This window comes from Mustelus asterias, chromosome 7, assembly GCF_964213995.1.
Source record: "Mustelus asterias chromosome 7, sMusAst1.hap1.1, whole genome shotgun sequence".
NCBI classification, from domain to species: Eukaryota; Metazoa; Chordata; class Chondrichthyes; order Carcharhiniformes; family Triakidae; genus Mustelus; species Mustelus asterias.
In genome coordinates, this window is record NC_135807.1 from 111,756,840 (window position 1) to 111,777,795 (window position 20,956).

General features: G+C 44.4%; 1 protein-coding gene across 20 annotated transcripts in view; it reads right to left on the minus strand.

The window, feature by feature from the left end:
- rims2a (regulating synaptic membrane exocytosis 2a) overlaps positions 1-20,956 on the minus strand; it is a 702,781-nt gene that overhangs the window by 204,943 nt on the left and 476,882 nt on the right. For 11 of the 20 annotated variants that reach the window (XM_078216669.1, XM_078216668.1, XM_078216667.1 and 8 more), the window contains one exon: positions 337-509. The exons of the other annotated variants lie outside the window; for them this stretch is intronic. In XM_078216669.1, the coding sequence (XP_078072795.1) occupies positions 337-509 (173 nt within the window). The remainder of the gene's footprint in view (positions 1-336; positions 510-20,956) is intronic. 20 annotated transcript variants of the gene reach the window in all.

Here is a 20,956-nt window from a genome sequence, read left to right on the forward strand (position 1 = left end):
ATATGCTAACCTTTTAGCAGTTTGGAGGGTTTTTGTCAACTGAAGCAGCTCAGGTTTCTTCTATTGTGTGCTATGACCCATTTGCCTCAGCAGGATGTATAAGCCTAGGCACAGTAAGCAGCTTCGTCATCTACCCTAACCTTAACACCAAGCAATGATGTTATTATGTTGGGATCTTTACAAGTTTGAAATGTCATTGCTGTGCAGCAAACTGAACATAAAAGACATCTCAAATGAAAAAAAGAATGCCCCATATCACCAATCGAACTATTTCAATTTGACACAGATCCCATAGAACTGTGTTGTGTGTAATACGCCACTGTCACTGGGTCTCACCTGATCTTCCTGGTTGTCCGAGGATGCTCAGATTGCACAGACATGTAACTTGTACTGCTCATTCGCGAAGCACTGCTCGTCCTTGACACCGCAGACACGTCACTCACGTCGCTGTCTGATGACTTGTTGGAGATGTTGTCTGATCCTCGTTGAGAGTCCCGTCCTAGCCGATGCTGTAAGAAAAAAACAAACCAATCTCTTAATTAAGGATGATACGCAAGGATAAAAGTGCAGCATATTTTAAAAAACGTGAATAAATACTTGATGAAAAGGCACTTTAAAGAGGAACTTGGTCCCAATTTTAAAAGTGATCCAACGGTTCATTTATAAATCAAGATGTGTGCTTGATTTGCTATTTATGACATGCTCGCAGCATTGTGTTTTTTATGCTATGCGGAAGGTACTACATTGGTGATTTTAATAGAGGGTTGGATTGATGCAGTTTGAGTATCCAGCCTGCCCAGAATATTTTTATCCCAAGTCTCTTCTACATGCTAAGAACCAGTCATCTACCTAAAACCTGATGAGACGAGCTACCTGTTAGAATCCACTGCTATATACCCAATGAAATTATCTCTAGCATTGGCTGTCAGACAGAAGGCAGAGAGTTGGGATAAAAGGTTCTTTCTCAGAATGGCAACCGGTGACAAGTGGTGTCCCGCAGGGTTCAGTGTTGGGGCCACAGCTGTTCTCTTTATATATTAACGATCTAGATGACGGGACTGGGAGCATTCTGGCCAAGTTTGCCGATGATACAAAGATAGGTGGAGGGGCAGGTAGTATTGAGGAGGTGGGGAGGCTGCAGAAAGATTTAGACAGTTTTGGAGAGTGGTCCAAGAAGTGGCTGATGAAATTCAACGTGGGCAAGTGCGAGGTTGTACACTTTGGAAAAAAGAATAGAGGCATGGACTATTTTCTAAACGGTGACAAAATTCATAATGCTAAAGTGCAAAGGGACTTGGGAGTCCTAGTCCAGGATTCTCTAAAGGTAAACTTGCAGGTTGAGTCCGTAATTAAGAAAGCAAATGTAATGTTGTCATTTATCTCAAGAGGCTTGGAATACAAAAGCAGGGATGTACTTCTGAGGCTTTATAAAGCACTGGTTAGGCCCCATTTGGAGTACTGTGAGCAATTTTGGGCCCCACACCTCAGGAAGGACATACTGGCACTGGAGCGGGTCCAGCGGAGATTCACACGGATGATCCCAGGAATGGTAGGCCTGACATACGATGAACGTCTGAGGATCGTGGGATTATATTCATTGGAGTTTAGGAGGTTGAGGGGAGATCTGATAGAAACTTACAAGATAATGAACGGCTTAGATAGGATGGACGTAGGGAAGTTGTTTCCATTAACAGGGGAGACTAGGACGCGGGGGCACAGCCTTAGAATAAAAGGGAGTCACTTTAGAACAGAGATGAGGAGAAATTTCTTCAGCCAGAGAGTGGTGGGTCTGTGGAATTCATTGCCACAGAGGGCTGTGGAGGCCGAGACGTTGAGCGTCTTCAAGACAGAAATTGATAAATTCTTGATTTCTCGAGGAATTAAGGGCTATGGGGAGAGAGCGGGTAAATGGAGTTGAAATCAACCATGATTGAATGGTGGAGTGGACTCGATGGGCCGAATGGCCTTACTTCCGCTCCTATGTCTTATGGTCTTATGGTCTTATTAAGGAATGCAGTCAGCACAGCATTGTGACCAAGGACTGAAGGACAGATTCAGACCAGAGGGGACACTTGTCACCCACATGGTACTCAGTGAAGCAGTCATGCTCTTTCCAAATATTACGAAAAGAAAGAAAATAATTTTACCTTTATGGGCCTTTCCGAACACCAGTTCCTATTTCCATTTGATTTGGTCAAAAGAGGAGGTCAAAATGGCTTCCCAACTCAGGCTTCAGGTTAGTATTGCAGGCTCTAGCTGCATTATTGGGAGCCCAGTCTGCATATTTAAAGAAGGACCTTGTTGCCTTCTGGGGATATTCTGTTCCTGAACTAAAATTTTTCAGTTCAATTTAGTTTAGTTTCAATTTTTTGTGTGTATATGCCAGAGCGAGGAAGAGAAATCATGGACTCTGGTGCTTCTCCTGTTTAAGGGCCCGTGTCCTCCCCTTAAACTCTCAATTAGCTTTCATCGAGTGCCTTTGCAATGCGCTTTGGGCCCTATAGAATAGTTTAGTACAGTCGGAGGCCCTCATAGCCCTTTGAGTCAGTCTCAATTCTTTCAAAGAATTATCAATTCAGTTCTACCACACCCCTGACACTATTCTTTCCCTTTTTTCTTTCTCCAAATATTTATCCAATTTCCTTTTGAACATGAATTGGAATTTGTATCCAACACAATATCAAAGAGGGAGCGCTTTCCAAATCCTAACCACTCTTCATGTAAAAGTATTTCTCATGTCACCTCTGACTCTTTAGCCAATCAACTTAAATGAAGGTAAATCTGGGCCATCTGATTACCAATCCCTCGGCCATTGGAAACAATTTCGATACTTTCTACCTAAAACCTTCATAATTGTTTCTACTTCCATCAAATCTCCTAATGCTTCTTGGATTTGAGGAGAACAATCTGAGCTTCTCTGTAATCCTTCATTCTTGGAACCTCTTCTTGAACCCTCTACAAAGTCCTCACACCCTCCTGGTGCCCAGAATTGGGAACCAAAGTCACAGCAGGGTTTTATTTGGGTTCTGAAAAACATCCAAGCTTTTATACTCTATGCCTCTTTGACAAAGTCCATCAGGTTTCACTATTATACACTTTATAACCAAGATTTGTCAATTACATATAATTTGGTCATTTATATTATGTAACCAACTCTACTGGCCCTGGCTCGCTGCAATATCCAGACAGCAATATCCAAAAGACTTGAATCTCACAATCACTGCAAACAACAATCCCATGTAAAAACAAGAATATCAGTGAAGTATTCGATTGGTGCATGATTCCTGGTTTCACTTCCCAGTTTAAAAATGGCAGGGGGCGGGTTCACTATTTGTGGTCCACCTGCACCCACAGAGATCAAGGTGGAGGCTGTGCTATTTTCATGTACCCACTTCATCAGCATCATTTGAGCATTAGCCTGAGGCAGTTCCAGTCCTGTATCCTCTTTGTCTGTGCTGTTTATGGACTCAGCACACTGCAGTAGGGCTGACCACAGTCCTGAAGAGGCGGTGAGGTGGGGGTGAGAGGCAGTTGCATTGGCACTGGTATGCTTATCTCTGGAGAGAGCCAATTAGGCTAGTGGCGGGCAACCTGCGGCCCACAGGCCACAAGCGGCCCATCAGGATTTTGAGTGTGGCCCATGAGATGTTTTGTTGATAGATGGCGGAATTTACGAGAGAGAGCGTGGAGCCCCGAGGACAAAAGAATGTGAGAATGATTGAGAGCAGAGCCTGGAGATAAAAGAGCACAGGAAACAGTGAGGCTGAAAGCGAAACCTGGAGATAAAAAGGTGCAGGAAACAGTGAGGCTGAAAGCGGAGCTTTGGGGTAAAAGGACCGGGAAAGAATGAGGCTGAAAACAGAGCAATTGGTAGGTGATTATTTTATTTGTTTTCCTCATTTATCTTTGGATACTTTTACAATTCATTGTAAAGTTTTCTTCATAGTTTTTAGAAGAGTAGTAGTAAAGGTTATCAGGAACAATGGGGTTTATCAATGAAGGTAAATAAAGGGGAATAAAAATGAATAAATAAATATAAAATAAAAACCTAATGCACATATTTGTGTAATTAAGAAACGTATAACGTTTAGTTGTAGCTGGTACTAGTTTTGACAAGTGCACTAAATTGTAATATATGTTAGGTGGGAGTAAATATTACTCCCATTTGAAGTTGATGAAGTTCTATTAATATATGAATGATTCAGCATTTTCTGTAACTCATTATGAAATATACAGCATGTATTAAATGTATTTAATATTATTTTTGGGGTCGTGTTAGTGCACATCGCCGATTTCAACCTTACAGCCCACTGAGATGAAGGAGGTTCACTCATGCGGCCCAACCACTCGCCTAAGTTGCCCATCATTGAATTAGGATGTTGTGTCCAGAAACCCCATCAGATTAGGAAAAGCAGCTGGGTTTCAGCGGCAGTAAGAAGTCTCACAACACCAGATTAAAGTCCAACAGGTTTATTTGGTAGTACAAGCCAGCGGTCACAAGCTTTCGGAGCGCTGCTCCTTCATCAGGTGAGTGGGAGTCGTGTTCACAAACAGGGCATATAAAGATACAAACTCAATTTACAAGATAATGGTTGGAATGCGAGTCTTTACAGGTAATCAAGTCTTAAAGGTACAGACAATGTGAGTGGAGAGAGGGTTAAGCACAGGTTAAAGAGATGTGTATTGTCTCCAGACAGGATAATTAGTGAGATTTTGCAAGCCCAGGCAAGTCGTGGGGGTTACAGATAGTGTGACATGGACCCAAGATCCCGGTTGAGGCCATCCTCATGTGTGCGGAACTTGGCTATCAGTTTCTGTTCAGTGATTTTGCGTTGTTATGTGTTGTGAAGGCCGCCTTGGAGAGCGCTTACCCAAAGATCAGAGGCCGAATGCCCGTGACCGCTGAAGTGTTCCCCAACAGGAAGAGAACACTCTTGCCTGCTGATTGTCAAGCGGTGTTCATTCATCCATTGTCGTAGCGTCTGCATGGTCTCCCCAATGTAGCATGCCTCGGGACATACTTTCCTGCAGCGTATCAGGTAGACAATGTTGGCCGAGTTGCAAGAGTATATATCGTGTACCTGGTAAATGGTGTTCTCACATGAGATGATCCGGCATGTCTTGCAGAGGTTGCTGTGGTAGGCTTGTGGGGTGTCGTGGTCACTGTTCTCCTGAAGGCTGTGTAGTTTGCTGCGGACAATGGTCTGCTTGAGATTGTGCGGTTGTTTGAAGGCAAGAAGTGGGGGTGTGGGGATGGCCTTGGCGAGATGTTCGACTTCATCGATGACATGTTGAAGGCTCCGGAGAAGATGTCATAGCTTCTCTGCTCTGGGGAAGTACTGAACAAATAAGGGTACTCTGTCCGCTGTGTTTGTCTTCTGAGGAGGTCGGTGCGGTTTTTCGCTGTGGCCCGTCGGAACTGTCGATCGATGAGTCGAGCACCATATCCTGTTCTTATGAAGGCATCTTTCAGCGTCTGGAGGCGTCTGTTGCGATCCTCCTCATCTGAGCAGATCCTGTGTATACGGAGGGCTTGTCCATAGGGGGTGCCTCATCTCACAAAGCCATCCCCACACCCCCACTTCTGGCCTTGAAACAACCGCACAACCTCAAACAGACCATTGTCTGCAGCAAACGACCCAGCCTCTGATCTTCGGGTAAGCATTCTCCAAGGCAGCCTTCACGACACACGACAACGCCGAATCGCTGAGCAGAAACTGATAGCCAAGTTCCGCACTGATGAGGACGGCCTCAACCGGGATCTTGGGTTCATGTCACACTATCTGTAACCCCCATGACTTGCCTGGGCTTGCAAAATCTCACTAACTGTCCTGGCTGGAGACAATACACATCTCTTTAACCTGTGCTTAACCCTCTCTCCATTCACATTGTCTGTACCTTTAAGACTTGATTGCCTGTAAAGACTCGCAATCCAACCATTATCTTGTAAATTGAGTTTATGTCTTTATAGTCCTGTTTGTGAACACGACTCCCACTCACCTGATCAAGGAACAGCGCTCCGAAAGCTTGTGGCTTGTGCTACCAAATAAACCTGTTGGGCTTTAACCCGGTGTTGTGAAACTTCTTATTGTGCTTACCCCAGTCCAACGCCGGCATCTCCACATCATTTCAGAGGCAGGCCATTCTGTCAGTGGATATGGCTGTCTGATGCTTCCACAGAGGGGTGGGATTGAGCTTAGGACCCCGGGTTTGTTGAGGGCATGGGCCGCAGCATTTTGCACTTTGTGCAGCTCCTTTCCCCGACCCTTGGTGAATGCTACTTATTGAGAAGAAGAAATCCACTTTCCCTTTTTTCTCTGCACATGTCTGCGTGCAAAGTTCACAAAGTTTTCGATTGAAATTGCTTCCGAGGTGAAAATCCCAGAGCTTCCTCTCTAACTGCACTGTGTGTGTACCTACACTACATGGACTGCAGCAGTTCAAGAAAGTGGTTCATTACCACTTCTCAAGGGCAATTATGAATGAGGAATAAATGCTGGCCTAGACAGTAACACACACATCCCATGAATGAATATATAAAAATATCAGATCTCAAAAGTGGCTCTTAAGTGAGTCTGCAAAAGTCAGCCCCTCAATACCTCATTATGGTTCGTACTGCTGCCCCACAGTGCCAGGGACCCGAGTTCTATTCCCAGCTTAGATCACTGTGTGTGTGGAGTCAGCATGTTGTCCCTGTATCTGTGTGGGTTTCCTCTGGGTGCCCTGGTTTACTCCCATAGTCTGAAAGGTGTGCTGGTTAGGCGCACTGGCCATGCTAAATTCTCCCTCAATGTACCTGAACGGATGCCGGAGTTTGGCGACTAGGGAATTTTCACAGTAACTTTACTGCTGTGTTAATACAAGCCTATTTGTGATGTAAGCCTACTTATTGAGGCTTCTACTCTGGAAAGGATATTGGATGTACATCAGTTGCAAGGAAACATTCATGATCGTCTCGGAGATCTGAGACAGATGGCAAGAGTTGCAGCAAATCCAATTTCATCTTCAATGACCATTGCTGAGATGAGTTTCTCACCAGGAGCGACTGCATCTTAAGCAATTGCACCCAACGCCCTGATACAGACTCCTCCAGACCAAAGTGGTCTTTCAGCCTGGGGATACCATGTGGAAACAAATATAGAACTTGTCTTCTCAGCAATTTGGGTAACATTTTTGGGGGGTTACAAGTTTTAATAGATACCACCAACTCTGCCTTCCCACTGATCATCTGGCCACTTATTTCCAGGATACAGCACAGGTAGAATGGTTGGAGTGCAATTTCATAAATACCATCTGCTCTCCTGATCATAGGTTCACATGATGTATTTAGAAAGTCCTCTGATGTCTGCTAATTTTATTGCCCTTCCTGAAACATTGCCTTCTCCAGCAGACCTCTTCTGAGACATGACTGAGAGAACAGCATGATTTGTACACTCGAGTGGAAGGGTATTGCCTCATACAGTGGTTTCCAATTTTACATACTCTCATCCAGATCCCCCAGCTGTCTGCGTACCCCTATCAACTTATCGATTTCATATTTTAATGTTCAAGCAATATAAAAATTTACAATCATAAAACACACACATACAACTTAAATAGAAGCAAAACACTGCGAATGCCGGAGATCTGAAATAAAAACAGAAAGTGCTGGAGAAACAAAGCAGGTCTGGCAGCATGTGTGGGGAGAGAAACAATGGGTCCTATTTTACCATTTTGATTCTAAGTGCTGGGTGGACTTGAAACTGGGAGTGTTTCAGATCTGACTTTTAGACCTGTTCTGAGGTGCCCCCATACGCACTCTGCCTGCAAAAATATCAGTGACTCCGAATCGCGCTGCAGGAGCCTGTGGCTGGGGCTTAATGCGTCTTGAAATCCTACAGCTCCGATCGGCACCTCCAACTGCGCATGCGCAAAAGAAATGATAGGATGCTGCTCCCTTGGCACATCCCTCCCAGGCCAGATAATGCCTCCCCTTGGTCCCCACAGACATTGCCCAGCCCCCACAACATTACTGACCCCCTTATCTCCCCCACACCCTCGCCACTCAGACCGATCGTGGGCCCCTCCCTGCTCCCCCCCCACCGACCTCAAGCAGAGTGGCAGCGGACTCCCCCCCCCCCCCCCCCCCCACTGATCACAGGCAGAATGGCAGCGGACCCCTTTTCACCCCCACTGATCACAGGCAGGGTGGCAGTGGACCCCCCTCCACCCCCCCCCCCCACTCCCCACCTCCCCCATTCCAACCTATATTTCTTTTCCATTGATCTAATAGAATCCATAACTTCTCTTGTTAGCCAGTATTGAATTACTTTTCTTCCTGGCTTTGGATGCCTTAAAATAATGCAAATTTGCTGCAAACCATGTTTCAGTTCTTAAATGCTCAGTATTACCTGTCTCCCATCATACCATTTAATGTTCTTCCCAAATCTACCTCAACCAACTTATCCATCATACCTTTGGGTTTTCTCTTGCATATATTAATGACTTTAGTTTTGGATAGAACTACATCACATTATGTAAATTCCATAATGTTATGCTCACTCTTTACTAAAGGCTCCTTTACAACAATGTTATTAATTAGCACTTTCTCATTGTACAATAGCAGATATAAAATGGCCTGTTGTCCAGTTGGTTCCTTAACATACTAGAAAACCATTGCATTTAGATTCCAGGAATTTGTCTTCCCCAGCAATAGTGCTATTAGGCTTATCCATTCTATATGTAGATTGAAGTACTCCATGAATAGTGTATTAGCCTTGATATATGCACATCTAATTTCCTGATTTATACTATGTTGTACGTTACCACTACAATTTGGTGGCTTATAAACAACTCCTACCAATGTGTTGCCTTTTGTTCTTTTTGGATCCACCCAAACTGATTCTACATCCTGAGCTTCCAATCAAAGATCCGCTCTCACTAATGTACTGATCCACCCTTTATTAACAATGCAACCCCAGCTCCTTTTCTTTTTTGCCTATCCTTCCTAAATGTTGAAGACCCTTGAACAATCAGTTCTCAGCCTTGGTCACCCTGCAGCCACATCTCTGTAATGACAATTAGGTCATACTTGTTTTCTTCACTTTGTGTCATCAATTCATCTACCTTATTGTAAATGCTGGGTGCATTTCGATTAAGTACCTTTAATTCTTTCTTGTTATTTTCACAATGTCTAGTTTTAACTGCTGGCACACTCTGTACCTTCCTGCCACACTTAGAGTCATAGAGGTTTACAGCATGGAAACAGGCCCTTCGGCCCAACTTGTCCATGCCGCCCTTTTTTTAAAAACCCGTAAGTTAATTCCAATTGCCCGCATTTGGCCCATATCCCTCTATACCCATCTTACCCATGTAACTATCTAAATGCTTTTTAAAAGACAAAATTGTACCCGCCTCTACTACTACCTCTGGCAGCTTGTGTGTGAAAAAATTGCCCCTCTGGACACTTTTGTATCTCTCCCCTTAAACCTATGCCCTCTAGTTTTAGACTCCCCTACCTTTGGGAAAAGATATTGACTATCTACCTTGTCTATGCCCCTCATTATTCTATAGACCTCTATAAGATCACGCCTCAGCCTCCTGCGCTCCACAGAACAAAGTCCCAGTCTATCCAGCCTCTCCTTATAACTCAATCCATCAAGTCCTGGTAGCATCCTAGTAAATCTTTCCTGCACTCTTTCTAGTTTAATAATGTCCTTTCTATAATAGGGTGACCAGAATTGCACACAGTATTCCAAGTGTGGCCTTACCAATGTCTTGTACAACTTCAACAAGACATTCCAACTCCTGTATTCAATGTTCTGACCGACGAAACCAAGCATGCCGAATGCCTTCTTCACCACTCTGTCCACCTGTGACTCCACTTTCAAGGAGCTATGAACATGTACCCCTAGATCTCTTTGTTCTGTAACTCTCCCCAACGGCCTACCATTAACTGAGTAAGTCCTGCCCTGGTTCAATCTACCAAAATGCATCACCTCACATTTGTCTAAATTAAACTCCATCTGCCATTCGTCAGCCCACTGGCCCAATTGATCAAGATCCAGTTGCAATTGGAGATAACTTTCTTCACTCTCCACTATGCCACCAATCTTAGTGTCATCTGCAAACTTACTAACCATGCCTCCTATATTCTCATCCAAGTCATTAATATAAATGACAAATAACAGTGGACTCAGCACTGATCCCTGAGGCACACCGCTGGTCACAGGCCTCCAGTTTGAAAAATAACTCTCTACAACCACCCTCTGGCTTCTGTCAAGAACCCAATTTTGCATCCATTTAGATACCTCACCCTGAATCCCGTGAGATTTAACCTTATGCAACAACCTACCATGCGGTACCTTGTCAAAGGCCTTGCTAAAGTCCATGTAGACAACATCAACTGCACTGCCCTCATCTACCTTCTTGGTTACCCCTTCAAAAAGCTCAATTAAAGTTGTAAGACATGATTTTCCACTCATAAAGCCATGCTGACTGTCCCTAATCAGTCCTTGCGTCTCTAAATGCCTGTAGATCCTGTCTCTCAAAATATCTTCCAACAATTTACCCACCACTGATGTGAGGCTCACTGGCCTGTAGTTCCCAGGCTTTTCCCTGCTGCCCTTTTTAAACAAAGGCACAACATTTGCCACTCTCCAATCTTCAGGCACCTCACCCGTGAATATTGATGATTCAAATATCTCTCTTATTATATCTCATTTAAGTAACTGATTGATTATTTCCTTAATTAATTTTGAATTAAATTAATTCCTCCTCTTACCATCATTTATTAAACTAATTTATACCATAGTAATCCATTGCTATCAGCTAAGAATAAAATAATTAATGGACTCATTGCTTCATACTTCCATTTCACTTCCGTAGGTAGTTTAGGGTTATTTAAAATTTTACATTTTTTAAAATTCCAACTTCTTACAGATAGTCTGGAACTGCAATTACTCACCAAACAATCAATTTATGGATTTCTTGTGAGGTCACAATTTGAATTATTTTCTCTCTGAAGCTCAGCATATGTTGGAAGTTACAGCTGCGTTCCTTCGCAAGTCCCAAACAAATCCCCTCTGCTACTTCTCCCAACTCCCTCTTGGTAAGTGAAGGTCCCAAGCCTGGGTTTCGCTTTATCCTCTCTTTCACAAGTCCCAAACAGGTCCCCTCTCTGCTGCTGCTTCTCCCAACTCCCTCTTGGTAAGTAAAGGACCCTAACCTGGGTCTTGCTTTATCCTTTGCTTTGCATGTCCTGAACAGGTATGCCTCTCTGCTGCTGCTTCTCCTGACTCCCACTTGGTAAGTATGAATGAGAATGGAAATTTCATCACTTACCTGTATGAGTGCAGCTCCAACAACATTCAAAAAGCTCAACATCACCCAGGACAAAGCAGCCTGTTTGATCAGCAGCCCATCCAGCACCTTAAACATTTACTTCTTCCACCACTGGTGCACAATGACAGTAGTGTGTACCATATGCAAGATGCACTGCAACAAAACACAAGCCTCCTCTGACAGCACCTTCCAAATCTGCAGCCTCTACAATCTAAAAGGACAAGAGCTGAAAATGCATGGGAACACCACCGTTTGCAAGTCCTCCTCCAAGTAATGCACTACCCTGGCTTGGATCTATATTAACTATATTCTTTAACTGTCGCTTGGTCAAAAGCTTTCCTAATGGCACTGTGGGTGTTGGTGTTATCTTTAACACTATCCTGCAACTCTAGTTCATTTGTTGTCAGAAATTTATGCATATTTGGCAAATTTAAGTGTTGTTTTCTTCTTCAAAGAGAGTCTTAGACTTGCAGCTTTTTGTAATGACTTAACTTTCTCCTTGTTACATTCAGGCCTGGACATCCTAGATGTAGCTCATTCAAGTCGCAGAATGTAAAAAAACAGGTTCTATGATGCTATATGGGATTAGATTAGTTGATTGTTTGTCCTTGATCAGCGCAGATGTGATGGGCCAAAAGGATGTTTTCTGTGCTGTCGACCTCAATGTTTCTATGCTGTGTTATACCCAATACTTCAGCAAGAACACATTTAACTTAAAAGGAGCTGATGTTAAAGGTCAAGTAACTGGACAGCAAAGACAGCTTGTAAATGGACAATCATCAGAAATAGACCAAGGTTCATATCCCAGGAACTAATGAGACTTTTAACTGAACTTTTAAACAAACGCAAACTGGGAGCCGAAATGAAATTATTTCTGAAGAAGCATGAACACGATGAAGTGACTTTGTGAAATTGTTTACCAAAGCATTAATCAGACCATGGAACAGTATGTGTTTGTTCAGATTGGAGTGATTATCTTGACCACAGAACTCTGCTTTTCAAGTACAGGACTTTTCCACGTTGTCGGATAGATGCCAGTGTTGCAACTGTACTAGAAGAGCTTGGCGAGGGGTAAGGCAAGTTCTGGAACACAAATCTTCATTACTATTGCCGGAATAGTTTCAGAGCCCATAGCCTTTGCAGTATCCAGTGCCTCCAATCTTTCCTTAATGTCACATGCAGTGATTTGAATTTGCTGAGGATTGACATCTACGATGCTGGGGACCTCTGGAGGAGGACGAGATGAATCATCCAGTTGGCACTTCTGTAGATTGTTTCAAATGCTTCAGCCTTATCTTTTGCACTGAGATGCTGAGCTCCCTTATCATTGAGGATTTGTGGAACCTATTATTCCAGTGACTTGTTTAATTGTCTACCATAATACTGGACTGGATGTTGCAAAGCTTATACCTAATCTGTTGGTTGTTGAATCACTTAGCTCTGTCACTGAACAATATTTATAAATGCTCAAAGAAACCCTTCCATTAAAAATCATTGGGCTGGATTTTCATCCTCAAGGAAGACCGTGAGAGTTGGAAAAGTTCCTGGCACAGCCTATTGAAAGCATAAGGTTTTCATTTGGAAGGCGACTGTCAGATGTTGGCTGGAGTTGGGCTAGCCAAATCAGGAAAAAGTGTGGAGAAAGTAACAGGGGCTGTTGGATGCTGAGGTGGATTGTTTATAAAGCACATTTCGGTGCTGTCAGACTTTGTATCAATTATTTAAAAAAAGGTGCTCCAGATCTCACTCCTCATACTACCCACCATCCATCCTCCACCCATGCCTTCCGCACCTACACCTATGGTCCTTCATGTTCCCATGCCAATTTATGGTCCTCAAACATGCTCTCTCAGTCAAGAATACATAATGAGGCTTGCCTGAGAGCCCAGAAGTCCATTAGCCTATTGAAACATCTGTGCCCTCGGGAATGTATTGCTTGATTGACAGTTCTAGCTCTCTGATCTATGCTCTCCATTTCATAATCCCTAAAATGCAGAAGGAGGCCATTTGGCCCATCGAGCCTGCAATGATTCTTTTTATCCAGCATCTTTACCCAGGCCCACCCCCTGCCCTAAACCCATAATCCCACATTTATCCTGCCAATTCCCCTAATCTCCACATCTTGGACACTGAACGGCAATTTAGCATGGCCAAACCACCTAACTTGCACATCTTTGGACTGTGGGAGAAAACCAGAGCACCCAGAGGAACCCCATGCAGACATGGGGAGAACGTGTAAACTCCAGTCACCCAAAGCCAGAATTGAGCCCAGGTCCCTGGCACTGTGCGGCAGCAGTGCTAACCATTGTGCTACCATGCCGCAGTTACAGTTACTGATACTTTAATGAGTCTGGAGGATTGACACTATTATCAGTCTATAGTAAAAAGGGGTTCTTTTAAAGAAGGTGGAAAGCTATAAATGACTAGTTTTAGAAACCCTTCCTCCCACATCCTACTGTTGCTATAGGCTTCATTGCTTTTATACAGTGTATGGGTATGGAGTTATCATGGCTCAGCATAGAGGGCACGAGGAGCCATGCGGGTTGGAGGAAAGGTATTCTTTGGTATCGGGGGAGCATGAATGAGGAGGACTTTTGAACTTGCCTTTCAAAAGGTTCCCTCATGCAGACAATGGCCGGGATTAACCGGCTGTTCATGTTGGTGGGATCTCCTGGCCCCACCGATGGTGCACCCCCACTGTGGCTTTCCCGGCAGTGTGGGTGGCAGTAAATGGGAAATCCCTTTGATAGCAGTGGGACCAGAAGATCCTATTGCCAGTGAATGCTGTGCTACCTCCTGCCATGAGAAACACACTGTGAGGAGGCCAGAGAATCCCTCTCCAAAACCTGATACCTCTGAGATGCCATGATATCTTTGAAAAGCTAGCCCGACTCCATGAAAATTGTGGAGCACTAGGTCGAGTCTATTATCCCCAAAATGGAACCTGACAGTTCAGAAGTGTGGGGTATGGGCTCATGACCTAAACCAGTCACATCTTTATAAAACACTCCTGAACATTGGAACCTCTGGGAATGGATTTGGGAAGCCTGGAGTTGGAACCTGCCTGCCATTGTTATTTTTATAGCACATTAATAATCTCAATCTATTGACAGCTGAAACTGCAAGCACTTGAAACCTCCCAAGTCAACTCGATCTGGGGAAAATCCAGTTTATTATCAAGTTATCCTTGTTGAAACTGTGGTTATTAAAATGACAATTTTGTAGGTCTCAAATCTTCAAACTAAAAATAGTCATGGATGTTAAGAGTGAATGCACAAGAGGAAGTCATTAAATGCTTGTTTATGAAACCTGAAACCATGGAAAACTCTCTGAACTTACATTAATTTAGATGTATCTAGACAGAAGCTATATTGATACCAACTAAACAGTACACAAATCATGCCACCATCATTTCTGATTCACCTTTTCTCATTTAGTATTGTAAAACTTACTTGTGGGACACTTTCTAGAAGATACAATTGTGTCCACCACAGAAAGATAACAAGATGCATTGATGTTTCCTGGCCAACTAAACAATTACAATAATAATCTTATTCCCTCAGGTAATGCGGAGAAGGCATGAAAAAAACAACTTGGGGCAAATTCCCCAAAAAATGGCTAAGGGCAGGGTTTTCTGATCTCATCCGTGGAGAACTTGGCATTCCAGCCAAAACTCCACTCACTTTCAGTGGCATTGGAGATATCAGCCACGAATGAGGATGGAGGTTACCGGCAATTCACCCACGCTTAGTCATTTTTGTGGAGCTGGGGAGATTTCCACTGGCAAAGAGATGTGTGGGACTAAACATGCCGGCAAGACCGGCTCCTCAGAGACTGGGGTGCCCTTTTTAGAGGGTGCACGATCTCAAAGTTAAGTTGAAGGTCCCCGCCCCATCATGAACATCATGAGCCCCCTCCCATAGACATGGGAATCACACCTAACCTTTGACCCGGAGGGGCAACTCTTCCCCCGCCACACAAGCATGAGGGTGACTCTTCCCCGCCCCCCCATCCACCCTCGCTGCCATTGCCGCCCCAGCCTCCCACCACCCCCAATGGCCGACATCGGGCCCCCGTCCCCAAGTGAGTGATATCATGATATAGGATTGCCTTAGGCACTGCCCTCTTCAGAGACCCCTTTCCGGCCCTGCCCCCTACAGAGGCTCAAGCCCTTGTTTGTGCCACCCTGGCAGCGCCATCCGAGTTGATAGTGCCAGGAGGCAATGCCCAGGCACTGCTCAGCCATCCCCTGACCACCAGTGGGCTACAATGGTTTCAGGGTCCCCTGGTGAGGCCACCACGCTTGGTCTTTGTTTGTGGAGACCAATAGTGCTTCCCGCTGGCTTCCCTTGCACAGGTGGGTTGACGAATACCAGGAGATGAGTGACTCCAGCTAAGTGCCAGTATTGCGTATTGAAATACAGTTTTAAATATGCTAATCTGGTTCATGTCCTCTCTGGGCCAGTGATTCACTCTCCCCACCTCCCCACCTCTCCACCCCGCCTCCCCACCCGTTATATATTTGTTTCTCTTCCATATTCTCTTGTTAAAATCAGCAGTGCACAGAGTGTGGAAGATTCTTCTCTGAAGTCCCACTGAAAAAACCAGCGTGATTTGCTCCAGTTTTCACACGAATTGGACACTTAGAACCTTTTTGGGAGAATTGCCCCTTTTTGTCCATTAATATTAAGTACATTCCTGTGCTTTCTGCACTTACGGAAAACTTAAAGTTTGTTTGTAAAAGAATTTGCATTCTTGCTGATTTATCTGTAATTTTCACTGACCAATTTGTCTGAGACTTCAGTCCTGGGCCCGCTCAATAGAATTTAAAATATATGGTAATATTAATTACCATAATTTATGCACCTCCCCACCGATTTCTGGCACGGAGTTGATGCCGCTGGAAATCCGGCGCTGGGAGACGCTAGCAGGCTGGGATGCCCAGCGCGGATCCTGCACATTAGACACCACTGGAATCTCCCAGCCCGTTGTGCTGAAAATTTAGTGTAATGAGATGGGAGAATCGCTCCCATTGTCTTTTGAGCAGGTAATTCTGGAAACATTGGCACAAGATTATAGTTGAGGAGCCTTCACCAGAGCTGGCTGCAGCAGACGCATCATCTGCTAGACCTTTGTGTTGGTTTGGCTCGAATGTTCATACAATGCAAAAAGGGGGCGATAAGTTTCCATTTGTCCATTGGAACTGCTCAGAATCTTCCAGAACTACCAGCATGTGACCAACAGCAGCTATTTTATCAGCCTAGCAATTGTCCAGTTAAAAAAAGGATAGATTTTAACAAGTCCCCACCCCGCTAGGAGTATTTCACTCCAATGGGGTTTACAGTTGCTCCCCATTATTGGGGAGCTAGCAGCCCGATGCTGCTGGAGTGAAGGGAGGGACAATCGGGGCCCCCAAGAGGGTAGGGCATGGGGGGTGCCTGCTGGGCATTGGCAGCACCAGCCTGGGCCCTCTGGCACTGCCCAAGGGGGCAAGATGCCAATGCCCAGGGGGAATCTTTGCACTGCCCAAGGGGACGGGACATATGGAGGCAGGGCCGAATGGGGATGGGTCCTAGGGGGTGATTGGTGGGGATGGGGATCCCACTGCCACTCTGCCTAGGGATTAGTGGGGGAAAGAATGAGGCCGATCGGGGTGGGCTTGGGGTCAGGACTGTGGCAGGGGGGGCGGGGAGACAGGACTGCTGGGAGATGGGGGACAGCTGGGGGGGGTTGGGACGGTGGCAGGGTAATTCTGGCCAATGAGTTTTACGGGGTCCTAAAAGTGCATTGGTAGCTGAATGGCGCTGACAGATCGGCGCATGTGCAGTGATCGGCGCATGTGCAGTGGCCGGCTCAGTGCTGTGCTGCCGCCCCCTGAATTCTGGAATGAATCACGCTAATGCATTCAGCAGTGCACAGAGTGTAGGAGATTCTTCTCTGAAGTCACACTGAAAAAACCAGCGTGATTTACTCCAGTTTTCACACGAATTAGACACTTAGAATCTTTTTGGGAGAATTGCACCTTTTTGTCCATTAATATTAAGCACATTCCAGTGCTTTCTGCACTTACGGAAAACTTAAAGTTTGTTTGTAAAAGAATTTGCATTCGTGCTGATTTATCTGTAATTTTCACTGACCAATTTGCCTGGAGGAACATCAGGCATTGGAAACTCATCACTGTGTTCAGCGTCAAACTTGATTTAATGCTACTCTTGTCTGAGAAAGAAAGTATACACTTTTCATAACCAATGGATTTCTCAATGTGCTTTAGAGCAAATGAAGTACTTTTTGGAGAGCCATTGTTGCAATGAGGGAGCAGCTAATCTGCGCTCAGCAAACTTCCACAAAATCTGATCAAAGACCAGATAATCTGTTTTTTCTGATTTTGATTGAGGGATCAATATTGTCCAGGGTACCAGGGATGACTCTCCTTCTCTTTATCGAAATAGTGCCTTTACATTTTTTACATCCACCCAAACAGGAAGGTGCGACCTTGGCTTGATATAACACTTGAAAGACAGCACCTCTGACAGTGCAGGATTCCCTCAGTACTGCATTGGACTGTCAGCCTTCACATTGTGCTCAAGCCCTGGAATGGGACTTGTAATTCAGAGCCAAGCGTGCTAGCAACTGAACCACAGCTAACAAACAGTCAGAAGGTAATGGGTTCAAGCCACATTCTAGTGCTTCAGAACATAATCTAGCCTGACACTTCAACAAGAACAATTTATATTTATATAGCACCTTTCACAAGTGTTTCAGAGGAGTATAATTAGACAAAATTGACTATGATTCAAAGGCAATGACATTAGAGACGTGTGAAAATCCTTGGTCAAAGGAGTAGGATGTGAAGTTAGGCTTCTCCTCACGTACCCATCAAAACAACCATTACTATCATTCACCCTCATCTTGTCATCCCATGCCAATTCCTCACAGTTAATCTCCACAAATATTGTCCTTTCCTCCTCTCGAGACAATCCATTTCTCACACTCACAATTCTCTGCTTTCTTTTCTTGCAAACAAGTCACAGATCTGCAAGGTGAAGCAGAGAACTGGGTGAGAGGGCACCGGATGGCGGGAGAGGTGTTCTGGTGAGGGAGAGCTCACTCCAGTTATTGACACACTGACTGCCATTGGCTATGCACGTCCAACTGGTGTGAGAGAGCAAATCCACTGTAGAGCCTTTAAGATCATAAGAAATAGGAGCCTGAGTAGGCCATTTGGTCCATTGAGCCTGCTCTAATATTTGATAAGATCACGGCTGCTCTGGTGGTGGTCTCAACTGCACCTTCCTGTCTGCCCCCTAATAGCTCTTGACTGTCTTGTCTCTTATAAATCTATCTGACTCAGCCTTGAATAAATTCAATGACCCAGCTTCCCCTGCTTCTTGTGGAAGAGAATTCCAAAGACTGTCGAACCTCAGAAAATAAATTCCTTCTCATCTCTATCATAAATGAGAGAACCCCTTCTTTTAAAACTGTGCTCCCAAGGCCTAGATTCCTCCATGCAGGGGAACATCCTTTCGGTGCCTACCCTGTCAAGTCCCCTCAGAATCTTACATGTTTCAATAAGATCGCCTATCTTTCCTATAAACTCCAATGTGTAAAACCTCAACCTGCTCAACCTTCCCTTCAAAGCCAATCCCTTCATTCAACCTCTCTTTGTGAACTTTCTTTGAACTTCTTCCAATGAAAGTATATCCCTTCTCAAGTAAGGAATATTTGGGAGGATTTTCTTTGAATTGGATCTCTGTCCATCCTCTCTGTCCTGGGAAGTGGCACGTGGCTGAGAAAAAGGCAGGTGGTGCTGCTGCTAACGTTGCTCCTATTGGTGTTGGTGGTGCTGCTCCTCTTGCTCTTCATCAAAGGTCCAAGGCAGAGCTTTGTGAGCTGCATCCATACAATGGTAAAGGCTAACAGCAGAGAAGTACAGACCAAGATGAGTGAAGTCCAAGACAGATGCTTTGACTTATAAAAAATTGGAAATTATCTGCCAAGCAGCAAGAACACACTCCTAGAAGAAGTGTTATTAGCAGAATTTCACCTTGAAATGGCTGCAGCTATTCAGTATCACTTTTATAAATTTGCATTTCACTGAGGTAGCACTCCCCACTCTGCCCGTGCCTTGTTGATCCTGACAAACTCCACAAAGTTCAGAGTTTAAACCAGAAAGCTGAGTTAAATCCTGAGATAAATGCCTCTTTGCATATTCTAATGATGTACTCTCAGTTGTATGGTGTCCTCCACTTGCAAACCCACCATGTTAAACCCAAAGTTGTTGGGATCCTCCGTTGTCTTGATTAGGGCTACAAGTCAAAGACAAGTTACCTTGACTCAAGCAGATAATGGTCTGGCAATTGGATCCTGTCTTTAGGTGTGAAACAAGTGCTGAAAGGTGAAATGTGGCAAATAACATGTATATGGGCATTGGTTCCATGCTTGGCGTGCACTGTGCATGCTGTGGGTGTTTTTGTTCAGCCTGAAGCAACCTAACTAGTGCTTTTGAAAGAACCACAAGAGGTTCATCTGAAAGGACTAAATGTAAAAAAAATGGTTACCTGCTTAAATGTGGAGCCAGGAGGTTACAAATTGAAACAGTGGGTCATTGAGAGCCAATGTTCACTATCTTTGCAGACTTACCATTGCTTTTGTATCACAGGTCCCATAAAACAATTGTTGTTCTCCATAACCAATATACTGCCTCATGGGGTGAGATTGCTCCATCTTCTCAGCTCATCCGTTATTGTCCTGATGACTTGAGAAGGTGAACTTCTTCCAGCCCTTTCATGCATCTGATGAGTGCAGCAGGGTAGTGTCAGCTTCCACTTAGACTCCTCACCATTATTTTGAAGTGCCACAATTAGTTGGTGGCATGATAGGGAATGGGTTGAACATGTTAACTGATTCCAAGACCACGACGACGCACCTAAATTTTCTAACCTTAAATGGGTTGATCAGCCAACTTAAACCTTACTAAATGTGAGGGAAATATCTATGATAGGTTTCTAATGTCGGAGCCCTCTCTGTGGCATGTCCCAATGATCCATGCAGTGCTGGCAACAGAGCCTTGCAATTTTTGCCTGCTGATGTGCACTCTGCCAATCTGGGAAACAGTAAGGTCAGTGGACAACATATACTGCAAGTTGATGGGGTGCTGACCTATACATTCACTATTTCATTCCTGCAGAGCTTGAGAGAAGCAAGAGTCTTCCTACCGATCAATGTCCACTTTCTTTTTAGGGGTTATCATTACTCATTTTAGGTTATATCCTCTTTCCTCAAGGTCCGTCAAGCATTTTGGAGAACTCTACAATTAGATTAAGCTACCATGCTCCTGCCTGACTGTTTAGTCAGATTAAGTGTGTTGCTCTCAAAGATGGTGTCAGTGACCCAATGAATACATGTCCAGTTGGCAGCCTGGGTGATATAACAAATCCTTTGTTGCTGCTTGAATGGATCTAGTGGCATAAAAGAGAAGTCCAGTGCTAACTTGTACAGATAGAACTGTCCAGGTTGGACAGCTTGCTTAAAGCCATGGTGAAAATAACCCCTCTCATTCAGAGATCCTCATTGAAACCTTCAGAATATTTGAATGGCTATTGAAATCCTCTGGAGTGGTTGTGAGGTATATCAT